This window comes from Amia ocellicauda, chromosome 18 (genome assembly GCF_036373705.1).
Source record: "Amia ocellicauda isolate fAmiCal2 chromosome 18, fAmiCal2.hap1, whole genome shotgun sequence".
Classification (NCBI taxonomy): domain Eukaryota; kingdom Metazoa; phylum Chordata; class Actinopteri; order Amiiformes; family Amiidae; genus Amia; species Amia ocellicauda.
This window is the reverse complement of record NC_089867.1, coordinates 13515001-13539623: the sequence shown is the minus strand read 5'-3', so window position 1 is coordinate 13539623 and position 24623 is coordinate 13515001. Positions and strand designations below refer to the sequence as shown.

The 24623-nt window shown below is 38.0% G+C and overlaps 1 protein-coding gene across 1 annotated transcript; it reads left to right on the top strand.

The window, feature by feature from the left end:
* Positions 1–200: 200 nt before the first annotated feature.
* spmip7 (sperm microtubule inner protein 7) lies at positions 201–10095 on the top strand. The gene is made up of 9 exons (XM_066691170.1): positions 201–699; positions 858–934; positions 1060–1136; positions 1736–1874; positions 2519–2586; positions 3000–3041; positions 3181–3288; positions 4328–4429; positions 8573–10095. The coding sequence occupies exons 1-9, from the start codon at positions 258–260 to the stop codon at positions 8694–8696; spliced, it is 1179 nt and encodes a 392-aa protein (XP_066547267.1). The 5' UTR covers positions 201–257; the 3' UTR covers positions 8697–10095.
* The last annotated feature ends 14528 nt before the right edge of the window (positions 10096–24623 follow it).

The following is a 24623-nucleotide window of genomic DNA, read 5'->3' as shown; positions in this document are numbered from 1 at the left end:
AACGAAATATCAAACAACAAATAAATGAACACATAAGTAACAGCTCCCCCGCTCTCATGCTTTTCCCGTCCTATAAAGAACAGAGTCAGTGTAAATGGGACTGCACAGGCTGTAAATTGAGCCCTGCGTGTTAATAATAATGAACCCTGGGTCACTGATCAGTGCGTCTCCCGGCAACAGCTCTGCAAACAGTGTCAAGCACAGCGCGTTTAAAAAAGCACAGCACGCAGCTGCAAAGCAGGCTAGAATATAGCGCCATGCGCGGGGTGTGCACGGACCCCACGCCTCTGCCCGGCGCCTGCAACCCGGGCAGGTTGGACTGCTCTGCTCTGGAAAAAGGCAGGATGATGAAACAGAGGGATCTGCCGATGGCACAGGATCCTGGAGACAGTTTCCAGGAGAAGAAGGGCAGCCCCGACGCCTCTTCCCACGGACTCGGAGACAGCCGTGCATCAGCGCCGCTCCGGGGGGACGCGTTTGGGGGGCAGCGCAGCGCCGGGGCCGCAGGGGACCTCATGACCGAAGGGAGAAGCCGCCAGGGTGTCTTTGACCCATCTGAGCGAAACGGCCCGGCTGAGGCCAGTAGGAGACCCCAGACGCCACCGGTTAGACCCTCTGCGTTGACCCCTGAGCTGTCCCCGGACAAGAGGTGGAATTCCAGGGCCGTGTCCGCTGCGGCTGTCAGAGCAAGATTGGGAGGTAGTATGCATCGTTAAAATACATTCACTTTACTGAACACTAGTGCAAAACTGTTAATGCTGCATCAGAGCTATTGTTTTCTTAAAAAAAGGCTTAGGAGCAACCTGTGTGCAAATGTGTAAGACAATGTCCCTTACTGTCCATGCTTCCTGTTAAAGGTTGGACGAGCCCGGCCAGAGTTGCCCCTCAATCACCCTGCAATCACTTCTCCTTTGAACCCGAGCCTACCACAGAGGTATTGATAGACTGTGCATTGTCATGAGAGAGAGAGAGAGAGAGAGGGAGGGAGATGATATGACATCTCTGTATTTGCGCCATGTTCAAGCTGAAACTTTGCAATGGTTTTTGTTTGTCTTTCAGGTCTCCAATGCTGGGCCTTCGCTGCAATGTAGAGACTTGGCTGCAAAGCGCTATATTTACACGTCTTCCACCCAGAGGTGAATTCTGCTCACACCAGAAGAATAATAGGGATTGCATTGTTTTAAACCAAGCATGTTCATATGGTTCACACATACTTATCTTTAAACATAAATAGTGCCACATTCTCAATATGGCCACCTAATCATGTGACCCAAACATATAAGCAGTGAGTTGCATGCAGTTGCTCATAGAAGTGCCATTGTGGCAGGAGTGGATCACGATGCATTATACAGAAATAGTGCAACTGATGTAGTTCTTTGTTCTTGGAGTCAGAGGGGTGGGGAACTACTTTATTTTAATTAAAATGGAATTAAATATATAACATTTGGCAGACACTAATGCCACTACTTGTACAAACTAGGAGGGGGATGCTGTCTGGTCCAGTCTGAGACTATTTGGTTTTAGATATGATTGATATAAAACTATATCCAACTTTAGAAGCAGTAGACTTTCACTTAATGTGATATCGAACTTGAATTAAAGTTATTGGCTGTATCATATTTCATTTATTTCCTTTCTGACTTATTTCTGACCTGTCTCCCTTGACTTTATTCATTATGTAATTTTAAAGGAATTACAATAGTGAAATCTGAATATAAATATTTATTAAACCCAGGAGTTACGAGGAGGTTGAATGGGACACCAAGCTGCCTCCGAGGTTTAAGCCTCCATCCTCGACTCAGGAGAGAATGGCAGACCCAGTGAACCAGCACTTTACTCTGAAGAGATATGATCCCGTGCAAGAGTACTGGCAAGTCAGTATCCCTATCAGTGTGGTTATTATATGGTTATTAATATTCTCAGCTATAGCACTGTCCAAGGAGATGTGATTCAGACAGAAGGTATTTAATTGGCAGATTTAGCTCAGAGACATTAAAATGTGATCTACATTTGAAAGTGGCTGAAAGTAGACTTTTTAGTGAGAGTTTCTTAGATCTGGTGAATGGGAGAGAATTGCAATAATGTATTACATCACATTGTTTTTGTAGATTGTCTTCAAACAATTTCATTTAGGATCAATAAACACGATGACAGATTAGAACTGGCCACTGGGTTATCTGCCCTATGAAATGCATTTTATAAACCTCACCACATGACGGCAGACATTCACTGTTTATTAAAAGGACTGAATTCTGTGAGGAACTTAACAGGACTTTGGGATTATTTTCTAAGGAACTTTAAATAAAGTGATCAATATTTTCTGTTATTGATTATATTATATGTTGTAAACGTTCAAATTCTAAACTTAATTTTGGAAAAAAGACCGTCAGTCTGTAAGTATTTTTGTAAGTGAAAGGACCAGAAAGTAAAACATTGCCTTATGTCCTTTTCTTATTAATAATGAGCCACGTGTTGTTTTTGGTGTTCTGGTTGGCTGAAATGTGAACATCCTTTGAAGGCAGTTGGATCACTGTGGGATAGATTGCAGCTGCGCATCCCAAACATCGTGAGGAAACCTGTGACATTGTGAGTGCACTGATTCACTGCATCTCCAATTGCCTTGTCCTGCAGAAATTGTGTAATTTTGCCCATCTGAGGATGAGATTTTATTTCCTTATACATAAAAACATAAGAAAGTTTACAAACGAGAGGAGGCCATTCGACCCATCGTGCTCGTTTGGTGTCCATTAATAACTAAGTGATCCAAGGATCCTATCCAGTCTGTTTTTGAATGTTCCCAAATTGTCTCTTCAGCCACATCGCTGGGGAGTTTGTTCCAGATTGTATCAACTCTCTGTGTTTTTCTATATGTTTTCCTCATTTGCACAGAATGTACAAAAGTGTGTCTCCAACTCTGCTTACAGTCTATCAATCAACACAAATGTTAATGGGAACAACTTTTAAAACTAATTAAATCAGTGGTTTTGTTTTCTTAACAGTGTTAGTCCTTGCCCAAGAACAGGTCAAATTCCATCGTATAGGTCAGTTCCTTTCTTCATTATTATTGTTATTATTATTATTATTTATTTTTAAGTATTGTAAAACTACATTTTTAGTGACAGACGTATTAACCTGTAAAAGCTCTGATTTGTGTTTTTCCTCACACTTTTGTTGGGTTAGTGGCACTATTGGTGCTGAGAATCTAGATGAGGTGGATAATCCCGATGCAGACTTCCTCCCTTTCACGGTCCTTCGCACTGTACAGCCCCAGTACACCGATACGGCACAGTAAGTATCCAGAAATATCTCTGCCTGTGTTGGCATTCACTCTGGGACTAACGCAGTGCCAGGCAGATTGACACATTCTAGGTTACAACAATAGATGAGAGAAGGAGAAGGTCGAGGGTGAAGTTTAATACAGACCGACTCATTTCTGGTTATATATATATATATATAAAATCCCGTTGATTCTCCAATACTTGCTGAGTTGTGCTGATTTGTATCTCTTTAACTTGAGGATCATTAAGTTCAGTTTATGGTTAGGTTGCTGGCCGAACAAGATAAATGATTCACTGATCTTAGAGTCTTGAACAGCAACCGTTTTACAGCGGTGGAGATTGCATCTATACAAATACATATCTGATCAATGTGAACACATTTCCCTGCTTTGTCATAACCTCAGGCAACCCACGGCTTCTTGGTTTAAACATGAAACACATGTTGTATGTATATGTGACCAGCAGGGGGCACAGGGTCTCACTGAATGGAGTTTTGTTGTTGGCCTAGTTGTTCAGCGGTAAATCTTAAGAGCCCTGAAAAGCAGGAAGATGGCGTATGATATGTATCCTGTATATAAAAAGTATGGGGACCACAGTAAAATAATGAAAAGACAAATATTTACAACACATTTAAGAGCTAGTAGGCTTTAATGTCTGCTAGTGTCCGTATGCATGAATGAAGATTTACTAGATTATTCCCTTATCCGTTACTGTGGCATGTTTCTGTTTTCTTAGGCTGCTTTACATATAATATACACCATTCCCAGTTTTGAATCAATTGGGGGGATTTGTGTTACATGTAAAATGGTAATGGTATGCTAAAATAAGGTAGCTGGTATATCCATCAGATTTTGTTAACAATTTTGTCTGGTATCTTGTCACATTCCCTCAAATCTCTCTGTGCTTGATTTATCCGGGGCACAACTGTAACTATTGCATGATATGAAAAGCATTTAAAAAATATCAGGTTCTATTTACTGAATGCATTACATTATTTATTTACTCACAAACTTATTTTGAATTCGATCATCTTTTTTTTTTTTTTGCAGCCGCCCAAATATTCCTGGCTACACAGGCAGGATTCATTTCAAGGCTACCCACCCGGCAAACTCCAACCTCCCTTCACCGCCCACCTCCGCCCAGGCACACGGGTAAGGGTTAACCTAGTGAAGAATGCAGAAGCTTTTCGAAAGAAACTTTAAAGAATGATTCCATTATTTATAATAATATAATAATAATAATAATATTATAATAATAATTCAGTTACTTAGCTGACGCCCTTATCCAGGAGGAACACGGGGAAATAAATAGGAAATAAATGTGAACTTAGTGAAGTAACTTGGTGCACCCGAATCCCTCACAAATCCGTTGGATGTTATTTTTAGGAACAATTTGGTCATAGAGGTTTTACAGGAACATTTTTCCGAGTTTAGAGTGATGTTTTTTTGTTTGAGAAAATACAAATATATATATTGCTATTCATACTGCTTTTCTGATCTGTACACAATTATATCTGGCACTAGCATAAGATCAGTTGATATCAGTCAGTTCTGTTAAATTAGACTTTTTAATTTTATTTGCATTGTGTGAAGTGTTGAGTAGTAACCAGCGTGACATAACGTGCTGTTTCATACACTGTGGTGGAAATGACTAATCCGAGATAATCTCGTAGTCAATAAGGAAATTCAAAGATGTTTTTTCAGACAGTTATTCCTACTACATTTACAGGCATGAGACAACTACTTGAATTAAAGATGTTAATATGGACAACCGAAATAAACAAAAACAAATGTTCTTGTTTTGTTTCTAGTTCTCCAACATACTTGTGTCTTGTTTGTTCTTGTAAATTGCAAATCAAAACCCGTTTCTTTCTGTCTGCAAATAAAATAACAAAAGAAAGAAATAGATTGGGAAATGTATTTCTTTGTAAATTTCCCCAAAACTATATTTAAGATTAATATAATTTTCAACCTGTGTAAGCAAATTGGAAATGTATCTGTTTGTTTTTAGTCGCACCTTCTGGAAGGTTGAAAAGTACCTTTTTGGGAGATAAACACTTCAGAGTTAAACTGAGATCACACCACTGTATCTGATGCAATGCTTTCCATTCGCAGGCTGTTACCACATCTGCAACTCCTTTTTGACTTCTTCCATGTGTGTTTCACTTACATTGTGAGAACATTTTATTTTGTTGTCCAGTCTCCAGTAGCCTGCTATTGTAGGTGGAGCAAATCATTTTTAATTTGTCGGGGCCCCAACGTTGCTCCAGCCTAGATTTACTGCGCTTCAACGCTCCACAGGTTTTCAGTTGGTTTTGGTGGCCTAGTGGTCAGGATGCAACACCAGAATCTGAAGAGTTATGGGTTCAAATCCTAAGGGTGGCTGGAAAATTAGAAGTGACTGACAGTGGAGATAATTAATAGGGGCTGAGAATGTGGTAAGGAAGGGAAATGGAGAGGGGACGTTGAGAAAGAGGGAAGTTAGTCAGTGGAGCAGGAAAAAAACAAAACCTATTGGTTAAAAAATCCTTCAGCTCTCAGCAAAGTTCTCTTACACTTATCCCTCCGTCTTTTTCTCCCGCCCCATATGGGTTCTAGAATACTGTTTCCTCACCTGAGAAATTAACCACTTTTCCCTACCCAGTTTAAAATTGTCTTTATTAGCTGAGGTGACAGTGGGAAATATTGCAGCAATTTTGAAATTCCTAAGTGAGTCCATAAGTACCAATGGGAGGATGGCAAAGCAATGTGCTCTTTATTCAGACTTCAAGCTCTGAAGTCAGTAGACTGACAGGCTAAAACCAAGATGGAGACGGAAGCGAATGGGAGAGAGGTTGTGTCAGACGCTTGCTGGCAGAGCCAGGATGACGGACAATGGCGCACACAGAGGGATCTGTGAACACAGGACAGCAAATTTTCACCCTAAAGCTCAGATAACTGTTTACAAAGTCCAGCCAAGGTCCGAGAGGCTGTCCCACTGACAGACAGCTCTACAGATTCCTCGGAAACAGGCTCACGTTTTTTTATACTCTCGTTCCCTACTGCTCTATTTCCAATCCTATTGGCGATTCATCGTGAATTGACAAATTTGAAGCGTGTGACCACTAAATCTTATCTTTTGACCAATTTCCCCTGCAGAATTGAGCAAGGGTGGCAGTTTACAGTGTTTTCCTTCAAGCACAGTTTAAATCTAGCCGTTTTAAGTCATGTGCCATTATTGTTGTTGTTATTATTATTATTATTATTATTATTATTATTATTATTATTATTATTAATTGTTACTTGCCATAGTTACTGTTACTTGTTATCTTTTTGTGTGTTCATAAATCTAGTGCTAGCTTCTAGTTTGCCAGCTCTCTACCAACACAAAAAATGTGGAACATGTTTGCAGTGTATATAAGCAGATATATCGTATGACTGATCCAATTGGACCTTAGACGTGAAGTAAAAGTTTGCCATTTGGTAACTGCAAGGAGAGGCATCTATAAAAAATGCCTGGTTCCACAATTCTGGAAGTGCTGCAGTTCAGACCAGATGCTCAGATGTATTACTTTCCTTTCTTTATCTGTCCTGGGCACACAAAAAGCAAGTCACAAGCAAGGAAAAACAAAATACTTACCAGAAGAGGATGAAATGATGGGGATCCAAAACGGGAGCCAAAATAAATCCTCGGCGAAGAGTGCTGTAGTACATGCATGACTGGATAGGTCTGTCGTATGGCCAACTGTGACTAGGATCCCCCATGATGCAGTGCACAATTAGCTGAGCGCTACCCTGTATCCAGCCTAGAAAGAAATTGGTGCCCTGCTCAGGATGGGTTACACACATTGTGTGTGCGACTCAGCAAGTCTTTCACTGTATTGGTGTGTTTCATTTTTCACCTTCAGTTGAAAACATATGTACAGTATGTGCAGTGATTAGGACTGGGACAGCGCTGGGGAAATAAGACTGTAGGTGCCTTTGTATAGCCTGACCTGGATTGCATCAACACACCAGGAGAAAGCAGACAGCTGAAGTGACCCAGCTGCAGGGAGAGCAAAAACAATAGGGAAGCAGAACTCAAAACCACAAAAACATAACAGAAGTAGCTTTCATTTCTATGGTTCACCCCGTTTTCTATTGATTTTCCTAATATTTTGAGTGGAGGTTTGCGTGTTTGTGTTGCTTGTGCAGGTGCTTCAGGAGTTGGCTCTTAAATATCTGTATGTCTATATATAATACACAAACACAGAGAGGGAGAAATGTGCCCTGCCTCGCATATTGTCATTTGTTTTCTCACGATTCATAGTCAGATTTTTGTTTAGTTTTTTTTATGTTGCAATTGCATCACGTTATTATCTCAAGGGCCCCTGTTTCTGATGCACAGACTATATTAAGCCCCTTCCCGAGTGAGCCACACCGATCGGGCCCCACCTGAGCTCCATCTCCGAAGCCTATTGTCTGTATGTCATGATGCAACCAGATGGTCTCCTGCTCTTTGCGAGGGCTTGTCTGCTCGTGGTAAACGTGGTTTCTTGCGAGCACGATCCATTTTTCTGGAGCCCGCTAGCCCCTGGTGTACATGTGTTTCCTCTGAAAATTACTGTAGGACTAAACCGTCTTTCCTAAATATAAATACTTACATGTAGAAGTATAGATCGATAGATGTAGATAAACATTTTCAAACAACTTTATTATCTTGGTAATGTGCTGTTATTTTGTGGAAGGATAACAGATTTAAGTTAAAGATAAAGGTATTTGTGTGAATTGCCATCTTGATTGTTTTCTTTTTATTATTTGCCTGTTTAATCATGCACTGTTTTAATGAATCAGGGATAATATCTAATGTCAACCTTAACGGGAATATTTGTTATTGTCAGACTCCTAAATCTTACAAATCTAGCACCATTGCTTCTGGCTTGCCCTAGACCGAACTGAAGAGTGGTTTCGTCTCAACGTGAGCTGGGAAACAATAGACTATGCAAATGTTGGTTAACATTACAAGGTCACATATTATTGAAATGTACTGGATTGGTACAGGAAATTAAGATACCAAGGCAGACTTAATGATGAATAGGCAAACCATGCTTTGGGGGTAATATGACTCATAAGAAGTTAGCCAAGCAATCAAATTTTATGTCTCCAAAATAAAAAAAAGATGTTCTGATGCTGAAGCATTCATAATACATCTATAGAGTGAATTAGACTAAACATTTTCATGATTTGTTTTAATGAGAGATCATTATACATTGAAAAAAATTGTGTCCATGCATTTACTGAGTTAGTAACAACCCCACTCCCTTTTTCACTTCCCAGGTACATTCCAACCAGCGGGAACTTCTCTCCTCATAGACATCTCGGACCCCTGTCCAGAATGGTCACAACTGTCTCTCCATACAACCCCTTCCAAAGCGAGAAGAGGGAAGTCGTTCAGGCCTGACAGAACCTGGAGAGGACAGAAGAAAAATAAATAGAAAAAAATCCTTGAGTGGAAAGTGTGCCTTTGCTACTAATGAAACCATCTTGAATAGATCTATAATAATGTGATCTAAATGGTTGATTCTGTAAGCTTGTGAATAATGACATGCCACATTAGCATAATTGGCCTGATTTCGATGAGTGCTCCTGTGACCGGTGTGATCATTGTGTGCTGAACCGGGGTCACGTTTCATTCTTTCATTCCCTGGGAGTGTGTGAATGTGAGTGATTCCCGATCCAGCCCCAATTCTCTCCCGATTCTGTTTCTTAACGCAGTGCGCAAGCAAACCTAAGAGTAAACCAACAGTGGTGGTAGTGGATGGCCTTTAAAATGTGTACTTTCCTTAATTTCAATGCTATATATCATTTAAAGTATTCACACCTGGAAATCTTACTGAAAAGCATCAAAGTAGTACCCCTTGTTGGCTGTTATGACTTTTATTTGCTCAGTTATGCCTAATCAGTGATGCAGGTTGGACTGTGTTCCTTGGCTCCTTGTTTCCTTGTCGAGCTCCTCTGATAAAAGATGTCTGGGAGGTCAGCACACCAATTTCAAAACCCACTGTTCCCCTTTTAAATTTAATCTCACTGTATGTTCAGGATCCTTATCGTCAAAAACAAACGCCTCATTTGCATCAGTCGCCTCCGAGAGTAGCGCTTGACGTTGAATATGGGAATTGTAACGTTCCTTTACGAGCTTGCCTTCTCTCCACCACCTCTCCTGTTGTCACACTGGCCAAACAAACTCTGCCTTTCACCTTACGTCTTGCCATGTTTTACTGTATGGAACTGCAATATTTTGACTGTCAACGCAGCCAACATTTTTTCAATGTGGAATTGTTTTGGGATGTGGGATTGAAATGAGCTGAGTGTGAAGAAGTAGTATTGGACTTTCCCAACATGACTCTGTCTCCAGTTCTGAAAAGTTATTCTATAATTGGTGATTGTGCTGATTACCCCACTGAAGTCATACTAATTAACCATACAGTCCTTTAAGGGTTAATATTTGGTGTTTTTTTGTAATGTATTGTTATACAGTGTTTGTTAAGTTGTAATGGTGGTTTCGAAAATTTTACTTTGTTTGAAAATAATAGATACATTGAAATGAACTCGATTAACTGTAGTTCAACTTGGAGGAAACCTACAAGATAGTGCAACCTATTGGCACAATTACTCTTTCTTATGTTCATGGCTGGTCACTGTAGTCTTCCAACTCCACGCACACTGTTCCATGTCCTTCCTTTTTTGTCACAGTGTCCTTTTTGTTACCTTGGTCAAAAAAGGAAGCAGTAGGAAGTAGGTCTACAATTCGTCTGTTTCTCTGGAACTCTTCTAATAAATCTTCTTTATATTCCTCTTCATGAAGTTGCTTCATTCGGAGCTCAACACAGGCGTTTACCTCAGAATATGTTCAAATGCATTTCTCTGAAAGTGAAAATGGCCTGGTTTGAAAAAATCTTTGTACAAAATTACCAATTTGGATATCCTACAACATACATACTGTGACTTTTTTCATGTTTACATATCTTGCTGGCTTCTAGAGTGATTTATAAATTTGGTTCTAATTCTCAGAAGCAGATGAAAGATACCCGTGGCCTTTCTGCTTTGCTTTGTAAAACAAATACAATTTTAATGTAGATGAGTTTTTCACTCTTTAATGCCCATGCATTTGGAAACACGATTTAAAAATACTTCAGCCCCACCGCCAGATCCTGATCCCCACCACTGAAAACACCCCGGAGAAAAAACCCAAAACTCCTCAGAGAGTAATTTGCCTTTTGTACATCAAGACCAGAAATCAATAACTCTGCTTTTGTCTGGGACAGAAACCTGACACCACTGTGATTATTCCTGATGCCAGTATGCAGGTGCCCAGTCATGCTAGTGCAGAATGAGCCAATGATTGCCCAGCTGAAGAAATAGGAACACACAGTTTAGCAGATAGGGCTTAAACTGTAAGTTTGCTGTTAAAACTTTGAAAAACAGTTTGTTAAAAACAAAGTGTGTCAATAAATTGGTTTCTAATGGAATAATTATGTGCTAGGATTTCTAATTAGCTATTAAATATTCACTTTTGGTACCCTTAGTTTGTCCACTCATTACATCAGGTGTTTACCAATAGACAAAAAGTTAATGAGTGTTGAGGGACTCATTTTGAAATGATCACGGCAAATCCAAATTTGGTAGGATTTATCAGTATGACGGGAGTGAAAAAACTGAGAAGGGTGCGAGAGCTATTTTAAACAACTTTTTAAAATTCCCCATAGTTGTGCACCACCCTGATATATTTATATATATAACTATATATATAAATATACGTATATATATATATATATATATATATATATATATATATATATATGATACATTTGAAAACAGTTAATGGAATTAAGCCCTCCTTGATAGTGACACATTTTACCTACTTTCATAAGTGAAAAAGACAGGACTGCAGCTGGCAGGCACAGCGGGACCCATATCCTCTTCCTGTGTGCAGACGGGGGCTGCACTGGTTTCCTGATTTACATCTTACCATCAGCTTGAATTCTCTAAAGTGCAACTAAGCCCTAAACTCACCCGAACAGGGAAATTCACCTGCAAAAATATCAGCCTCTTCCCCAGCTGTGCTCAGACATAAGGACACTGCATATGCAGAACTTGCAAGAGACATTATTGCTGTATAAATAGGTGTTTACGTGTTTTTATAACCATGCAAATCATGTAGCAGTTACAAAATAACAACTCTTTGGTAGTTACTGTTCGGAATATATTTATATATGAATTGGAGATTTGTTTTTACATCCATGGTGACTCTTCTCGGTTTCCTCAACACTTGCTTGTAAACCTCACCTTAAAATACTTATGTTACTGGGTGATTTCAGTTATATTAAAAAAGGCCAAAAGAATGAAATGTGTGTTTTACAAAGGAGATGGTCTGATAACACCCACCATATGGGCTTCTGTGTCAGATCTCTTCCCCTTATGAAAACCAATGTAAAACTACTTTCAGAGCCTGGGTTTTTTCAGAATCGCTTAATCTCATTGGGTATCTTCAATAACTGATAATGCTTTTTCATGGGTTTGTTTTGTTGTTTTGTGGCACTGAACTGAACAGAAAAACATAACAGTTTCTTCTCAAAAACTTCTGACGTTGGCAAGTTGAAATCGCAGCTTAGTTACACCTACAATATAGATTTTCACAGTATCCTTTTCGTCTTTACATAGTTTTAGTCCTAGTTTTCCCTAGTCTGTAATATTTGTTTCTCTATTCAATGATCTGAAAATCTATTTTCGTAGATAGAGATAAGTAAATTGTAGACATACACACATCCTTATTGTGAAACAAAAGGATAAGGATCCCTTGTGGTGTGAATATGTTAAAATACTGATAACATCTTCTGGGGTAGAGCTCGGGCAGCCACTGTGGGGGGAGCTGGATGGGTTATATATATATATATATATAAAAACTATAACTGTAAAGCCATTTCCAGTAGCAACACTACATTTAAACAGACATTAAAAACAATGTATCTTGTTAATGTTATTGATTATTTTACTGGCTTCTTGATGTTAAGAATTGATAGAACCTGATAGATTACTTGAAACTTTTACAACTGGGGGTACTGGAGAAAAACACATCCATAATCAATGAATGAATCAATCAATTTGTATGTAGTGTAGCACACTTCTCAGCAAGTTGCCACAGAGTACTTTACACCGTTAATAACAGAACACAAAAGAGAAAACAATTTGGAACAGAGGAGAGAACAACTGAAACACCTATTTTATGCCAAGGCACACTGGGTAACCGCATTCTTATTTGCTTTTTTTTTATTGTGGTTTTCTTTTTTGCTGTCCTCACTTCTGTTAAGAGTCCTCCAAACAGGAGGAACGAGAGGAGGAGACAGGATTCCAGCCTGAATTTTCTGAATCTTAAACAAAAGTGTTAAATGACAGGAAGCTGTTGGGCTGGCTGAGTAATTTGGTAAAGGAAACCTAACGGCCAGTAACGATTAAAATGCCAAGGGGGACAGCATCTCTCCAGAGAATGACAGAGAATGAGCTTGTGCTGTTAAACAGAAACAGAAACATATATATATATATATATATATATATATATATATATATATATATTATTATTGTAGACTGGGAAGCACAGATTGTGATTTTTTTAATGGATTTGGTTTTGTAAGACAGACATCAAACAGTTGAAAATGTTTCTAATTCACCTCACAATAGTCTCAAGGATAGGAATAAATGCCACACTCTCTGTGAAACCATTGGGATTGCTTTTCCATTCTGACCTCTACTATAGATGTTTGACACATTGAATCTGAGATCAGGAAAAGGTAGGTGCAGTTGCAAGCTTGTCTGATCGACGTATATGAGACCAAACACCTTTGCCATGATTCGCCGATGGGAAGAGTAGGACTTTACGAGGTGCTAAGCGGAAGGGTTGCTTAAGGGACTGATCCTCTCAAGCCTGCCAGTTCTAAGGCCCCAGGTTAAAACCCCCTGTGCTCAGGCCACAAATACATCACGTCTGGTCTTTGCATTTCTTCGAATGGACGTTAGACCATATTGAAAACCACATGGAACCTTTGGAAGCAACGTTGAGTGCGGGGGCCCCATACTGGCTGTCTGAGCTCTGCTTGATGAGACGGTGGAAAGACATTGTCAAAAGGCCAGCGCTATCTGTCTGCCATCTGTCAAAAGCACTTAAGAAAACACAAACTTTATAAACCTGAAGGAAGGTGTGCCTTTTTGTCTAAATAAATGAAGCATTGCAATGTAAATAGATAAATTAATAAATGGATAAGTAATGCTCTAATGATGATACACTAAATGTACTCCAATGCAAAAAAAAGTGTTTTTGTTTTTTCCATAAATTGAGTGAAGGAAAACATTCAATTCCAATCACAAGTGTCAGCACTTTCCAGACACCTAATATCTTGCGCTTTGACTCACGTTTCAGAATTTTGACTCATGCTTACATGTTTACTTGACGTAATGGTTAGTTTTTTATTGTGTTATTATTTTGTTTTCCTGCTTTACACATCCAGCAATTTCACACAGTCACATAACCAGGACTGTGACACATTGCGGTAATCGCAGACAATTACAGTAAAGTGTTTATCGGAGTTTATGTAAAACGAAGAGAAGAAAATTCTGCAGATTCTCTGAAATACAGCATTAAATCCCCTTTATGTTTATATTATGTGTGCTTTGCGCATTTACTCAATGTCTGGAAAAATTAAGCTTCATTATCTCATTTTACTGAAGTAAAACCAATATTGAAATTAAATTGTTAAATAAATAGATATTAAGACCTGATATTTTATATTTTATAGTATCTATGTTTTTTTATTATTTTCTGTTTTGTTTTTCACATACAGTATATTATTTTAAAGATCATTAAGTTACCATTGAGAAGACATTAATGCAAACATCAATCAGCCACTGTATATCCAGCAATAAGCAGGAACATATTCAGAACAGTCTTTTTTATAAGATTGACTGATGTGTGTAGATATTAAAAGGTATTTAGATAAATAAAATAATCATACCTTCATAAACTAATTGAAATCTATGACTAATCCTTCCTATTAAAACATTCACTTGGCAAATGTGTGTCAGATTACACTGCCGTACAAATGAATCGAAAGCAAAGTGTTTCTGTTATGTCCATTTTTTTAATCAGGTTGTTTTCAAAGAATTCTTATTTCTTCCGAGCGGATTGGGGGAGTGATCTAATCGCCCACCAGGCAGTTGTGTTTTTCTCCGCCGGCTGAAGCCAGCCGCCACAGTTTAATTTCCTTAAAGTTTAAATTTCCAGTCAGCACCTATTGTATTGACGGTCACAGTCTTTGATTTAATTTCATTTAAATACCCCACCAGAAAATAATCGTAAAGGAGACTCTTGATTTAAAATAACTGAAGGCATGTTGATGAAAATTGCAAAGCCACTGGCCTGTAGCGTCTTGCAGTGTTAGTGGATATTAAGGTTTATTTGAAGAACCGGGTAAGAAGCAGCATAGGAGCACATAGGAGTCTCCATCAGAAGCATGAATCAAAATGCAAAATAGCATGTTATACAACTGCTGTGGCAGCACTTTGGTTGACTTTCCTGGAAATGTTACTGAAAGTGAACTAACCCGGTGTTTCTGAAACTCGCATTAATAACCAGGAGGAGTACTTTTCTCCCACGTTCTTCTGGAGCTTCTATTGTCTGGGAAATACTTTTATTATGCATGACGGATTACAGAGAAAATTACACACGTTTTCCTATTTCCGATTATGTGAAATATGTTATAGAAACAGACAAACATATTTATGTTTATTCTTCTCTTAATCTAAGTATTCTGTTATATACATATTGTACTGTTGAAATGCTTTTAATATACAGATCTATATGCTCAAATGGCATGTTGTTTTCTATTTTGGTGTTATTGTAAACTAGTGTATGTGTGACTCAGACTTTCACCTATGGCCTCTACTCATATAAAAGTTTCAAAAAAGTCTCTTCCTCATTTCTCTCAGGTTCATTTCCTATTTCTAGCATAAAATAGAAAGAAAGATTTTGAAGGTGAAAGGACTAATGCTCAGCCTCACATGATATTTCAGGTGGAGCAGTCTAGTAGAGATTATGATGTGCGCCTGTGCCTCACTCCCTCTCAGGACAGCAAAGGGAAGCCCCTGGACCAAGCAGGGGCTAAGCATTTTAGCATCCAGCAAAATCAAGGTCACCATTTCTTAACCACATATGTAAGTATTCCAGTCCAAGGCAACAGTCATGTCCTGGGCGCGTTTTTCAAAGATCTTCCCAGCTGTAGATCTCACAAGATCCTGTTCCACTACCCTGTAGGTTACTGTGCTATGTTTAGTATTCGCCACGTCAGTAAAGAGAAGAAAAAGCAATCAACAAAATAGTGTGCTGCACGACTGATAGCGACAAAGATGTGAAATCTGAACAAAGATGCTAAATCTTTTTTGTCTCAGAGCTTGTTTTCTGCTGGATTTGCGGTACATGAATGCTACACCATAAGATCAATCATTTTGCTATCTGAGCACCTTAATCTGTTGTCTGTAAACCACCGTTTTTTAGGACCTAGAGCTCAATGTGAACACTGATTATTAGATTTAAAATACACATCCATTGTGTGCTACACGATAGCTTATTATTTTTAAAAGCAACCAATTGGTCAGTAGTGTTTTGTCTTCATTCACGTTGTAATTGTCATTGCCTTAAAAATAAAACATTTTGAAATTCAACTTAAAGAACTGTTGGTCAATGTGTTGCTGTCTTTTTCCTTTCTGTTTAGAATTCAAAGACAGCTGTCTTTCTTGTATTTCTGATGTGTTATTTGCTTTAATTTTTTTAAAGGCTGGTGGGAAAACATCTTTCAATTCACAGCGCAGACAGAGAAGTGTTTCTGTTAACACAGAGTGCTACACACTGATCTGTTTGACCACAAACATAATGGAAACAGCAATTGAAGACTACATGCACAACGATATCTCCGAATTGCTACAAGCTGCGAAATCTGACCTCCACACCATTAGAAAGCTTGTCTATAATCAGATTTCATTTTTGGCCTATTCAAGAATTGTTCTGTCTGGAAATAAACATAGAATTCCCTCCCTAATACCTAATACCTTTTTACAAAACCTCTCCAGGCCAGCTATACCGGTAGTACAATGTTCTGCCTTAAGGCTTTAATAGAGAATAAAGGCATCACCTACAATACATAATTTAAGGTTTTACTGGTATGAAACAACGGAAGTCGTCCTTCGCCCCCACCATTCCAGTGCATATTGACACAAAATTCATGACTTTCAAGTATGGTTTTGACTACCACAGTAGGAGTTCTTCCATTCAGTAGTGGACTTAGCAGAAGCCAGACATAAGAAGAGTTTATATATTACTGTGGGATGTGTATTTGCATGTGCACAGGGACTAGTCAAAGGCAGTTTATTCTGAGCCCTTATTGATGATTAACTCTGCAAAAATAAACAAGTGTGCATTGGACTAATTAATCCCATTGACCAATAAAAACAGTAAATCTGAACTGTAGGTTTAAGTTCCCCCTTAAACCCCCCTGGTACAGGAATCCAATTTATAGGAGATAGAGAGGGAGAGGGAATCCAGAATGAAGAGGACATCAGGGTGTGTGTGCAACGCTGGTTATCTGAAAAAATATAATATCTCCCTAAGGGACTATGGGGCATTACTGTGCGGAATGGGAAATGCTGAAAAGGCATGACAAAGCTGCTGATTGGCCTCTATGCGCTGTCACTCAGATGAGCCTTCCAGTTTCCCACTGCTCTTATAGACACACACAGACATAATCAGGATGGCAAAACGGCAAAAGAGGAAGTACATCCGTGTGCTGTCTAGATGAGCAGTGAAAGGGGGAGGGTTCATCTGAGTGACAGCACACTGAGGCCAATCAGCAGCTTTTTCATGCGTTTTCAGTAATTCCCATTAAGTCAATGTCCCATAGTCCCTCTGGGAGCTATTTTAGACTTGAAATATAAGAAGGAAAGCTTAAATATCTGACTCGGAATATGGACCTGAGCCATACCTGCCTTGGAAGAGCAATGTCAAACCCAAAGCAGCCTTTGTCTTATTCCTCATTAAACCTGGAGATGGGATCTTTGCTGAAAATAAAATAGAATAAAATGTATTTATTAAAACATATGGCACATTTTTTTTTCATAAGGGGCCATCCTGGGGGGCAAAATATGATAACACTGTCTTACGTGAACTGATACTAATATTGTATATAATTTTAATTAGTTTTAGTGTACGATTAAATGAGCACATTTTCCCCATCTGATGTCTACAGTCTCTAGTCACTTTAAAAGGCTGCATCTCATTAGTCGACCTTCCATTTAAAAGCAGTTTCGCTAACACAATAGTTGATTTGCAAATGATCTTAGAGGGCTTTCAACACAGCTTACCAGGCATATGTTTAATTTTACTCACTCATCTTAATTTTTTGTAATCATTTTTCTATAAAGAGGCTAAATGTCAAGCATGCCTGACTCCTTGCTAGTGACACATCCATTCCAGCAGATAATTACCATAAGGAAATTGATGCTTTAGTGTGCAAGGGAAATTTTAATTTACTCTGACATCCCAGAGCATAATGCATTCCTAAAGAAAGTGGGATTCAGAGACTCCAAATTAAATTTGACTATTTAACGTGATTACCAATGTTGAACGTCTTTGACTTATTTAAGTGTTTAATCTAATTATGGCATACATGTTGTTTAAGCTCCTAAGTCATATTTGAATGCTGCTTAAAGATGCATGAAATAGGAAACAGGCAGCACCTTTTGTTCATCGGTCTATATATTTTTTGTGCTGATATGCTGATATAAATGAACAAATTTAGCTAATGCTTTTAATTACAAGGCTACCTCTCACACTTCACAGTGGACTGTGTGAAATGCTAAAGCAGTGAATGCTGCCCTGGAAACTAGGCACACACCATGGATTTTTATAAATGTTATGCATTGAAAAATTCCATTAATTCAGTTTGTTTTCATAAAATCGCCTTTTTGATTTTGATACTTCAAACGGAGAAATATCCAAAATATATGCATGTACATATTATAATTATTTTATGGTTATTGTGTGTTTTATATGGTGTATGCATGCCCATGTATGTGTGTGTGCGTGTGTGTGTTTGTTTTGAGAATGCTTGATAACACCAGTGCCCAGTATAGTTAATATTTGTCTTCTCCTATGTACCCCTCTGATCAGCATGATAAGTCAGGCATGGATGGGGATATCATACTCCAGTACTGGATGAATGATGATGTGGCAGAAACGTATATACACAATACTAACTTACTAGAAACAAGTAGATAGATTACACATGTGCTGTGTAGGGGCAGGTTTTTGTGACGCCACCATGCCTATCAGTATATTTTAGACATGGTAGACAACAGTCTTCAGGGAAAACATTGTATCAAAATTTTCGCAAGGCCAAACATGGGTTTACAACCCATTAGATACAAAGAAACCAGAGCAATACACTGTCCAGGTGACTCCCTCTTATCATACACAAACGTCACTCTATGTATCTTCATGTCAATGACACTATTAGAAATCAACGGAGTGGCATCAGAAACTTGACCTGAAAAACTCAGGTCAATAAATGGGAATCTTCAGTTTTCTCTTGACTGAATCAGCATTCAACAAAATCTGAAATAATGTAATTGTTCATTAAGTATTTTTTGAACTAAACAATATCCATTCGACTAAATCAATCACCACCATTTACTGTTTCAAATTAAGGGTATGAATACCTTCAACTAATTTGTTATACAAATATCTGTGTACATGTATTTTCAATTATAAAACATTTGTATATGAATACACACCTAACGCATGCCAAAGTCAACGAAAAAACAAAACTATTTAAAAAATGCTGCTATCTTAAGTTTTCAGTTGTTTTACTTTTTGAAAGTATGTTGTTGACAGAAATAACGATTCAGAAATGAAACTGTTCTCTGCACAAATTGCTTTATATTTTAATCTGCTCTGAGATATCAAACGTTGCTCACTTTGAAACAAAAACAGCACTAACACCTTCACTCACAGGAGAAAATACTGTATAATCTGACTCAGATCTGTTTGGAAATAAATAGATCTTATCCCTGCTTTAAAGGGCTATGTTGCAGTGAAAACTGTTAATTTGTTCTACATTTTGCATTTAAAACAAGAATGAAGGAACTAAAGTGAGAATACCTCTTCTGTTCAAAGTTTCTGTCATCTCTGGCACTAAATGAACAGCAATTTTGTGTTTTGCCATGCAGAATATTGCTCTGAACACATTTTACATCCCCATAATCTTTCAAGCAAAGTTTAAATAAATATTTGGTGTTTAATCAAAAGGAAAGGGTTTTAATAGTGGGCATTAGCATAAAAATTATAGCCCCATGCTTGCCTTTTGGAACAAAATAAAAATACAAATTCAAGCAATTTAAAAGCTCTTTACATAAATGCACAACTTTGTTCTGTGGTATGGGTAAAAATATAATCAAGCAAAAGTTCAAAATAATACTGCAATTTAAACTCAATGCTGCAAACTGGATAATACCTTAATAGTCAATAACCCCCCCCCCCCTCTATTATTTAAGTATAATTTAAAATTGAAAGCAGGACATTTGGCTCTTATAGTCTATTTTAAATTTTCACACATATTCTAAACTGGCAAAAGTCTTCAGCCTTCATTTCTCCTAGAAAAAATGAGATTCATGTCTCATCATGTACTACATTTCCATGGATTATTCCACTTATGTTTTCCTTTCCGTATCATGAAAATCTCGGTCAAGTTTCTACATAAACGGAAACTAAACTGAATTCTTATAGTTTGTCATCAGTTTTAACCAGTAGTGTAGTCGAGGGCACACGCACTTAAACTCAGAGGAACTTTGCACATGCCCACTTCATTTCGGAAGATTTTGCGTACACCATAATTCCCTAAACGCTGTCCCCTCACCCTCGCCGGAGATCGCCTGTAACCTATTCAGTCTATCCTGTTTTTCTTCTATGCTTAATCTTGTCTTCAAAATAGCCTCCCTGACTGTAGAAATGACTGAATTATTTCATCCCGCCCATGCCGAAAAGAGATCCAAATCTTTGTTTTGGAAACAGAATGTAATCATCAGGTACTGAATAACACATATGGACCATATAACACATATTTGAAACATTGTAATTAAGTATCAGGAAGTTGATCAGGCTGTTGATGCATATTTAAGTAACATGCAGTGCTAATTACATTTCCAAGACCTCATGGCAAACTTGCCCTGCTTGGAGGGAAGGTGGGAGGGGTGCAGGCTAGTTTAAATAACTTGTGTCCCATACATTATCGCTATCATTTCTTGTAAATCTGCCTTGTATAACTCTGATAGCATTGATAGCACTCTTGATGAGTTAATCCTGTCTTGCGCTATAGCTCTATAGCTTTTAAATTATTGTCATATCTGCAGCTAATGTGCAACGACCTCTGCTCAAGAGAGGGAGATACCTGTTGAGTGTGGGAAAGATGTGGAAACTCCCTGACTGTTTTCTTGCGGCTTTCAGTGCACCAATTTGGAAATGTGTTTTTTTCTTATTTATCTCATGGAACAGGACTCCACCCTTGTAGGCAGCAAGATAAAGGAGATGTCACCTCTACAGGAAATCCTTATCTGCTATTTAACAGGACAAATAAAAAAATCCCAAGTAAGTGTGACAAAATCTGCTGTCGTTTAATTGAGCTGTTTTTCTCAATAACCATTTAACATTGCTCAACCTAAATTAGTAGCCTCTGTCCTACATATTGTGGACATCCTGAGAAGAAAAATTAAGTTGGAGTGTCTCTTTGTGTGGCCTTTTACTCAGTTTTTCTCTTGGCAGCGCTTCCTAAATAAGTGCCTGTTCGCACATGCTCTGTTGAATTACATTACACACCAAAATAAAGTCAAGCTGCAGGAAAATCTTCTGGTGAATGACAACACAAACAGCCTTGTATAAATATAGCACCCATCTCCTAAACAAAAATATGATATGATATCATAGCTACTATCTCTTGCTGTTTCCACTGCTTTCTTCCAGCTGCACATTCACTTCATATACAGTATATTGTACTTTATGCTTTACACATCATTCATTGTATTTTCTATATTGTTTCTTGCATGATGTACACTTTCCATACTGAATACCTACTAGCACCTTGGAGCTTATTACAATGATATGATTTTAAATAGTTTCCCTGTTTTTATAACACATTTTTCACTTGTAACAAAGTTGCCTACAAGCCTTATGAATTGCTGTGAAAGCGGCAGAAAAATAATAGCAGTGGTGTTGATATACTGTAACTGTGTCAGAATTATTCTTATTGTCATAAGGACTAAAATGCTTGTGTTTATTTAGAAAATGAGCCTGAATTGAAGTTAATTGTATATTAAGGATACATAAAACAGATCTACGTGTTGATTTCCATTTAGGTTTATTAGGGTGAACTTTAATTAATTCTAAGTCACAGGAATGGAGTTATATCTCCACTACAGGGAAGAATAGGGAACTCTGCTCGGGGTGATTTGACTCAGTGTTTTGCTGAGTCACCACCTGTGTCCAGCATTCCTTCTGAATTTCTGCAAAAGAGCAATGCAACTGGGAGGGATGTTCTCATCAACGCTGCGGTGCTTCAGCTCTGAACTCATACACAAATGACACCAAAAGTTGCATGACAAGTGAAATATGTAGCTGCAGGCGTTCTGAACTGCAATAGTCCGCAATGTCATAAGGAAACCACAGACATATTTTCCCCCAAGCTCCATTTCAATATTTTTACCCATACATACCGAAAGTGTGTTGCTTAAATAATGATAAGGCTGCCTCCCACATGACTCAGCAATCCAGAACCAGCGGCGTCTCCCAAGATAATATTGCATCAAGGTTTTAAAAACAAGGAACTTGGGAAAAAAAAAAGAAAAGAAAAAGAAGTAGCTTAAGTTTTTCAGTACCTATAAGAGACAACAAGCATTGTACCGGAAACTTCATCTTAGAAAAATAATGAAACAAAATGGGGAAAAGAATTTGCCCATTTATTTGGAATTAACATGATGAAGAGCTCATTATTTATTGAACGTTGCTATAAATATTAATTTGCAAATGATGTGTCTTTTGATTGTGCATGTCTAAATCTTACCAAGTGCCCATTCTGATTAAAATGAAGTCTGTTGATGGCCTACTACTCACTATCTGTGTAGCATTTTACATCAATCCGGCTGGCTGAAATGAGTATGCAACAAGTATTGAAATAGCAGTAATAATGCAACAAAATTGTGTCGTTATTGCTCCTGTTAGCACAAAAGCTGTATGGCAACTATTCATAATACACTAAGCACTACTTGGCTGCAACATCTAATTAAACAAATAAATAAGGGGGAAATAACTTTTGGAGAGGATTGTGTTTTTCTGTTTTTTACAACAGTGCTGTAATTTCTGCAGAAGTCAGTTAAATTCACGAAACAAATACAATACAGGATGTCCCACTAGAGACAAAACCACCGATGTATTGCACATACAAAGAAAATGCATTCAATTTTGCAGGACTCCCAAAGCATGAATACTGCAGTGTCAAGCCATAGGTTTTTTAGGATTTGATGGTGTCAGTTAGTGGGAACTAATCATCAGAGTTCAACTCTTTCCAAATACATTTGATACATTTTAAAACTGAATTGATTGATGGCAGGCACAAATATAAGTCATATGCTTCTTCTGAACAGTGTCAACTAATTCCAGGTCAGTGAAAGACATCTCATATGGAGCATGTGCATCTATATTTGTGTCTATTTACCCATGTAAATCAACAAAGACGTACAGGAAAACATCACTCTGCAACTTTGTGCACTGGTGGGCTCTGCCACAGTGATGTGATGAATAAAAAAGATCAGGACTTAATAGGACAAGCCTACATTCTGGTGAATATGAGTCAAGTTGCTCTAAGACTACTGCTGGAGCATTTCTGAGAAGAGTGCCTACAAAGGTTACTCATTCATTGTGTGGTGCCGTATGCATCAGTCCAGATGTGTTTACTGAATTAAAGAGCAATACTTTGTTTTTCTGAAGTGGGCTTATCAGGTGTATAAGTCACCCCGCAGTTGAGTAAGTTTCCTACAAAAGAAAAACAAAATCCTGTGAAACATGTGAATTCATTAATTTAAGAATTTTAGAAAAAAATGAGGAGACTGTGAGATGAGGAGAAAAGAAACCTATCCTTGACCTTTCACAAGAAGCTTACTAAAGTCACATATGAGTGCCTGGCCTTTTTTTGTCAACCCTAAAACCCTATATAAGGTATAGAGAAACTCTCTAGTTCACATTACCACGTGGAACACTTTGAGACTTGTTGAAAGCAATTCTAATTCTGATTTTATTAACTTAATTATCTAATCATATATATTTTCTTGTTGTTTTTATGTATTGTCTGTATCATACATGCTTTGGCAATACCAAAGAAAGAGGTCATGCCAATAAAGCTCAATATGAATTTAACTGTACTGAAGAAGTATATGGTTATTTATAATCTGATTACGTGATTTTTATGACCTTTTTGATTATTTAAGTAACCTACATAGATGATCAACACTGATTATAGCTTTAAAGGCAGGTAGTGACAGTAGTATATACTGTATTTATAACATGGGTATTATTACTAGCTTCTCACTGTGAACTGAATGGCTAAGGAGCGGTTCAGCAATCCAAACTAAACTCACCTGTTTTATCAGGAGCCAACCTGACTATGTACAAAAGGAGTATATCAAAATAAGACAATTAAGTGGAGATCGACCACTAGGAGATTCAAGCCACTTTCAAAGCTTCTGTGATCTCTCAAAAAAAGTAGTTTGTACATGTGGTTTCTCCCATCTCTTTCTTTGCTTTTGCTGTGTGATTTAGTATGAGATGGGCAGTAGCTTTAGCAAAGCTTTTAAAACATCTCACACCAACATCTGAACAACAACCAACCACAGAGACATGGCACTGGGAGATCATGAGGGTCTAAAGAGAAACAAACAGAAAATTGCTTATAAACAGAAAATATGCACAATGCACACATAACAGGTCATAGACATGAACCTTTATCCAGTGAAAATTACACCCAAGGAAAGCAAAATATAATACAATCTGAGTTGAGACCAGGGTTCAGAAAGTAAACTTCACTATACATGTCCTGAAGCAGACAGAAAGACAGACAGAAAGATATACATTCTGTGGATGGAAATATGGTGCATATTCTTACAGCCACAAATACGCATAGCTGTGTGTTTGGAAACTATTCATACCAAAAGTGAAGAGGTGATTTGCTTTTGTTGTTGTTTGTTTCGA

Excerpts from the sequence above, each read along its gene's own strand:
- spmip7 (XM_066691170.1), top strand. The coding sequence starts at position 258 with ATGCGCGGGGTGTGCACGGACCCCACGCCTCTGCCCGGCGCCTGCAAC. Across the intron at positions 700-857 it reads TGTCAGAGCAAGATTGGGAG|GTTGGACGAGCCCGGCCAGA; the intron begins GTAGTATGCATC and ends TTCCTGTTAAAG. Across the intron at positions 1,137-1,735 it reads TACACGTCTTCCACCCAGAG|GAGTTACGAGGAGGTTGAAT; the intron begins GTGAATTCTGCT and ends TATTAAACCCAG.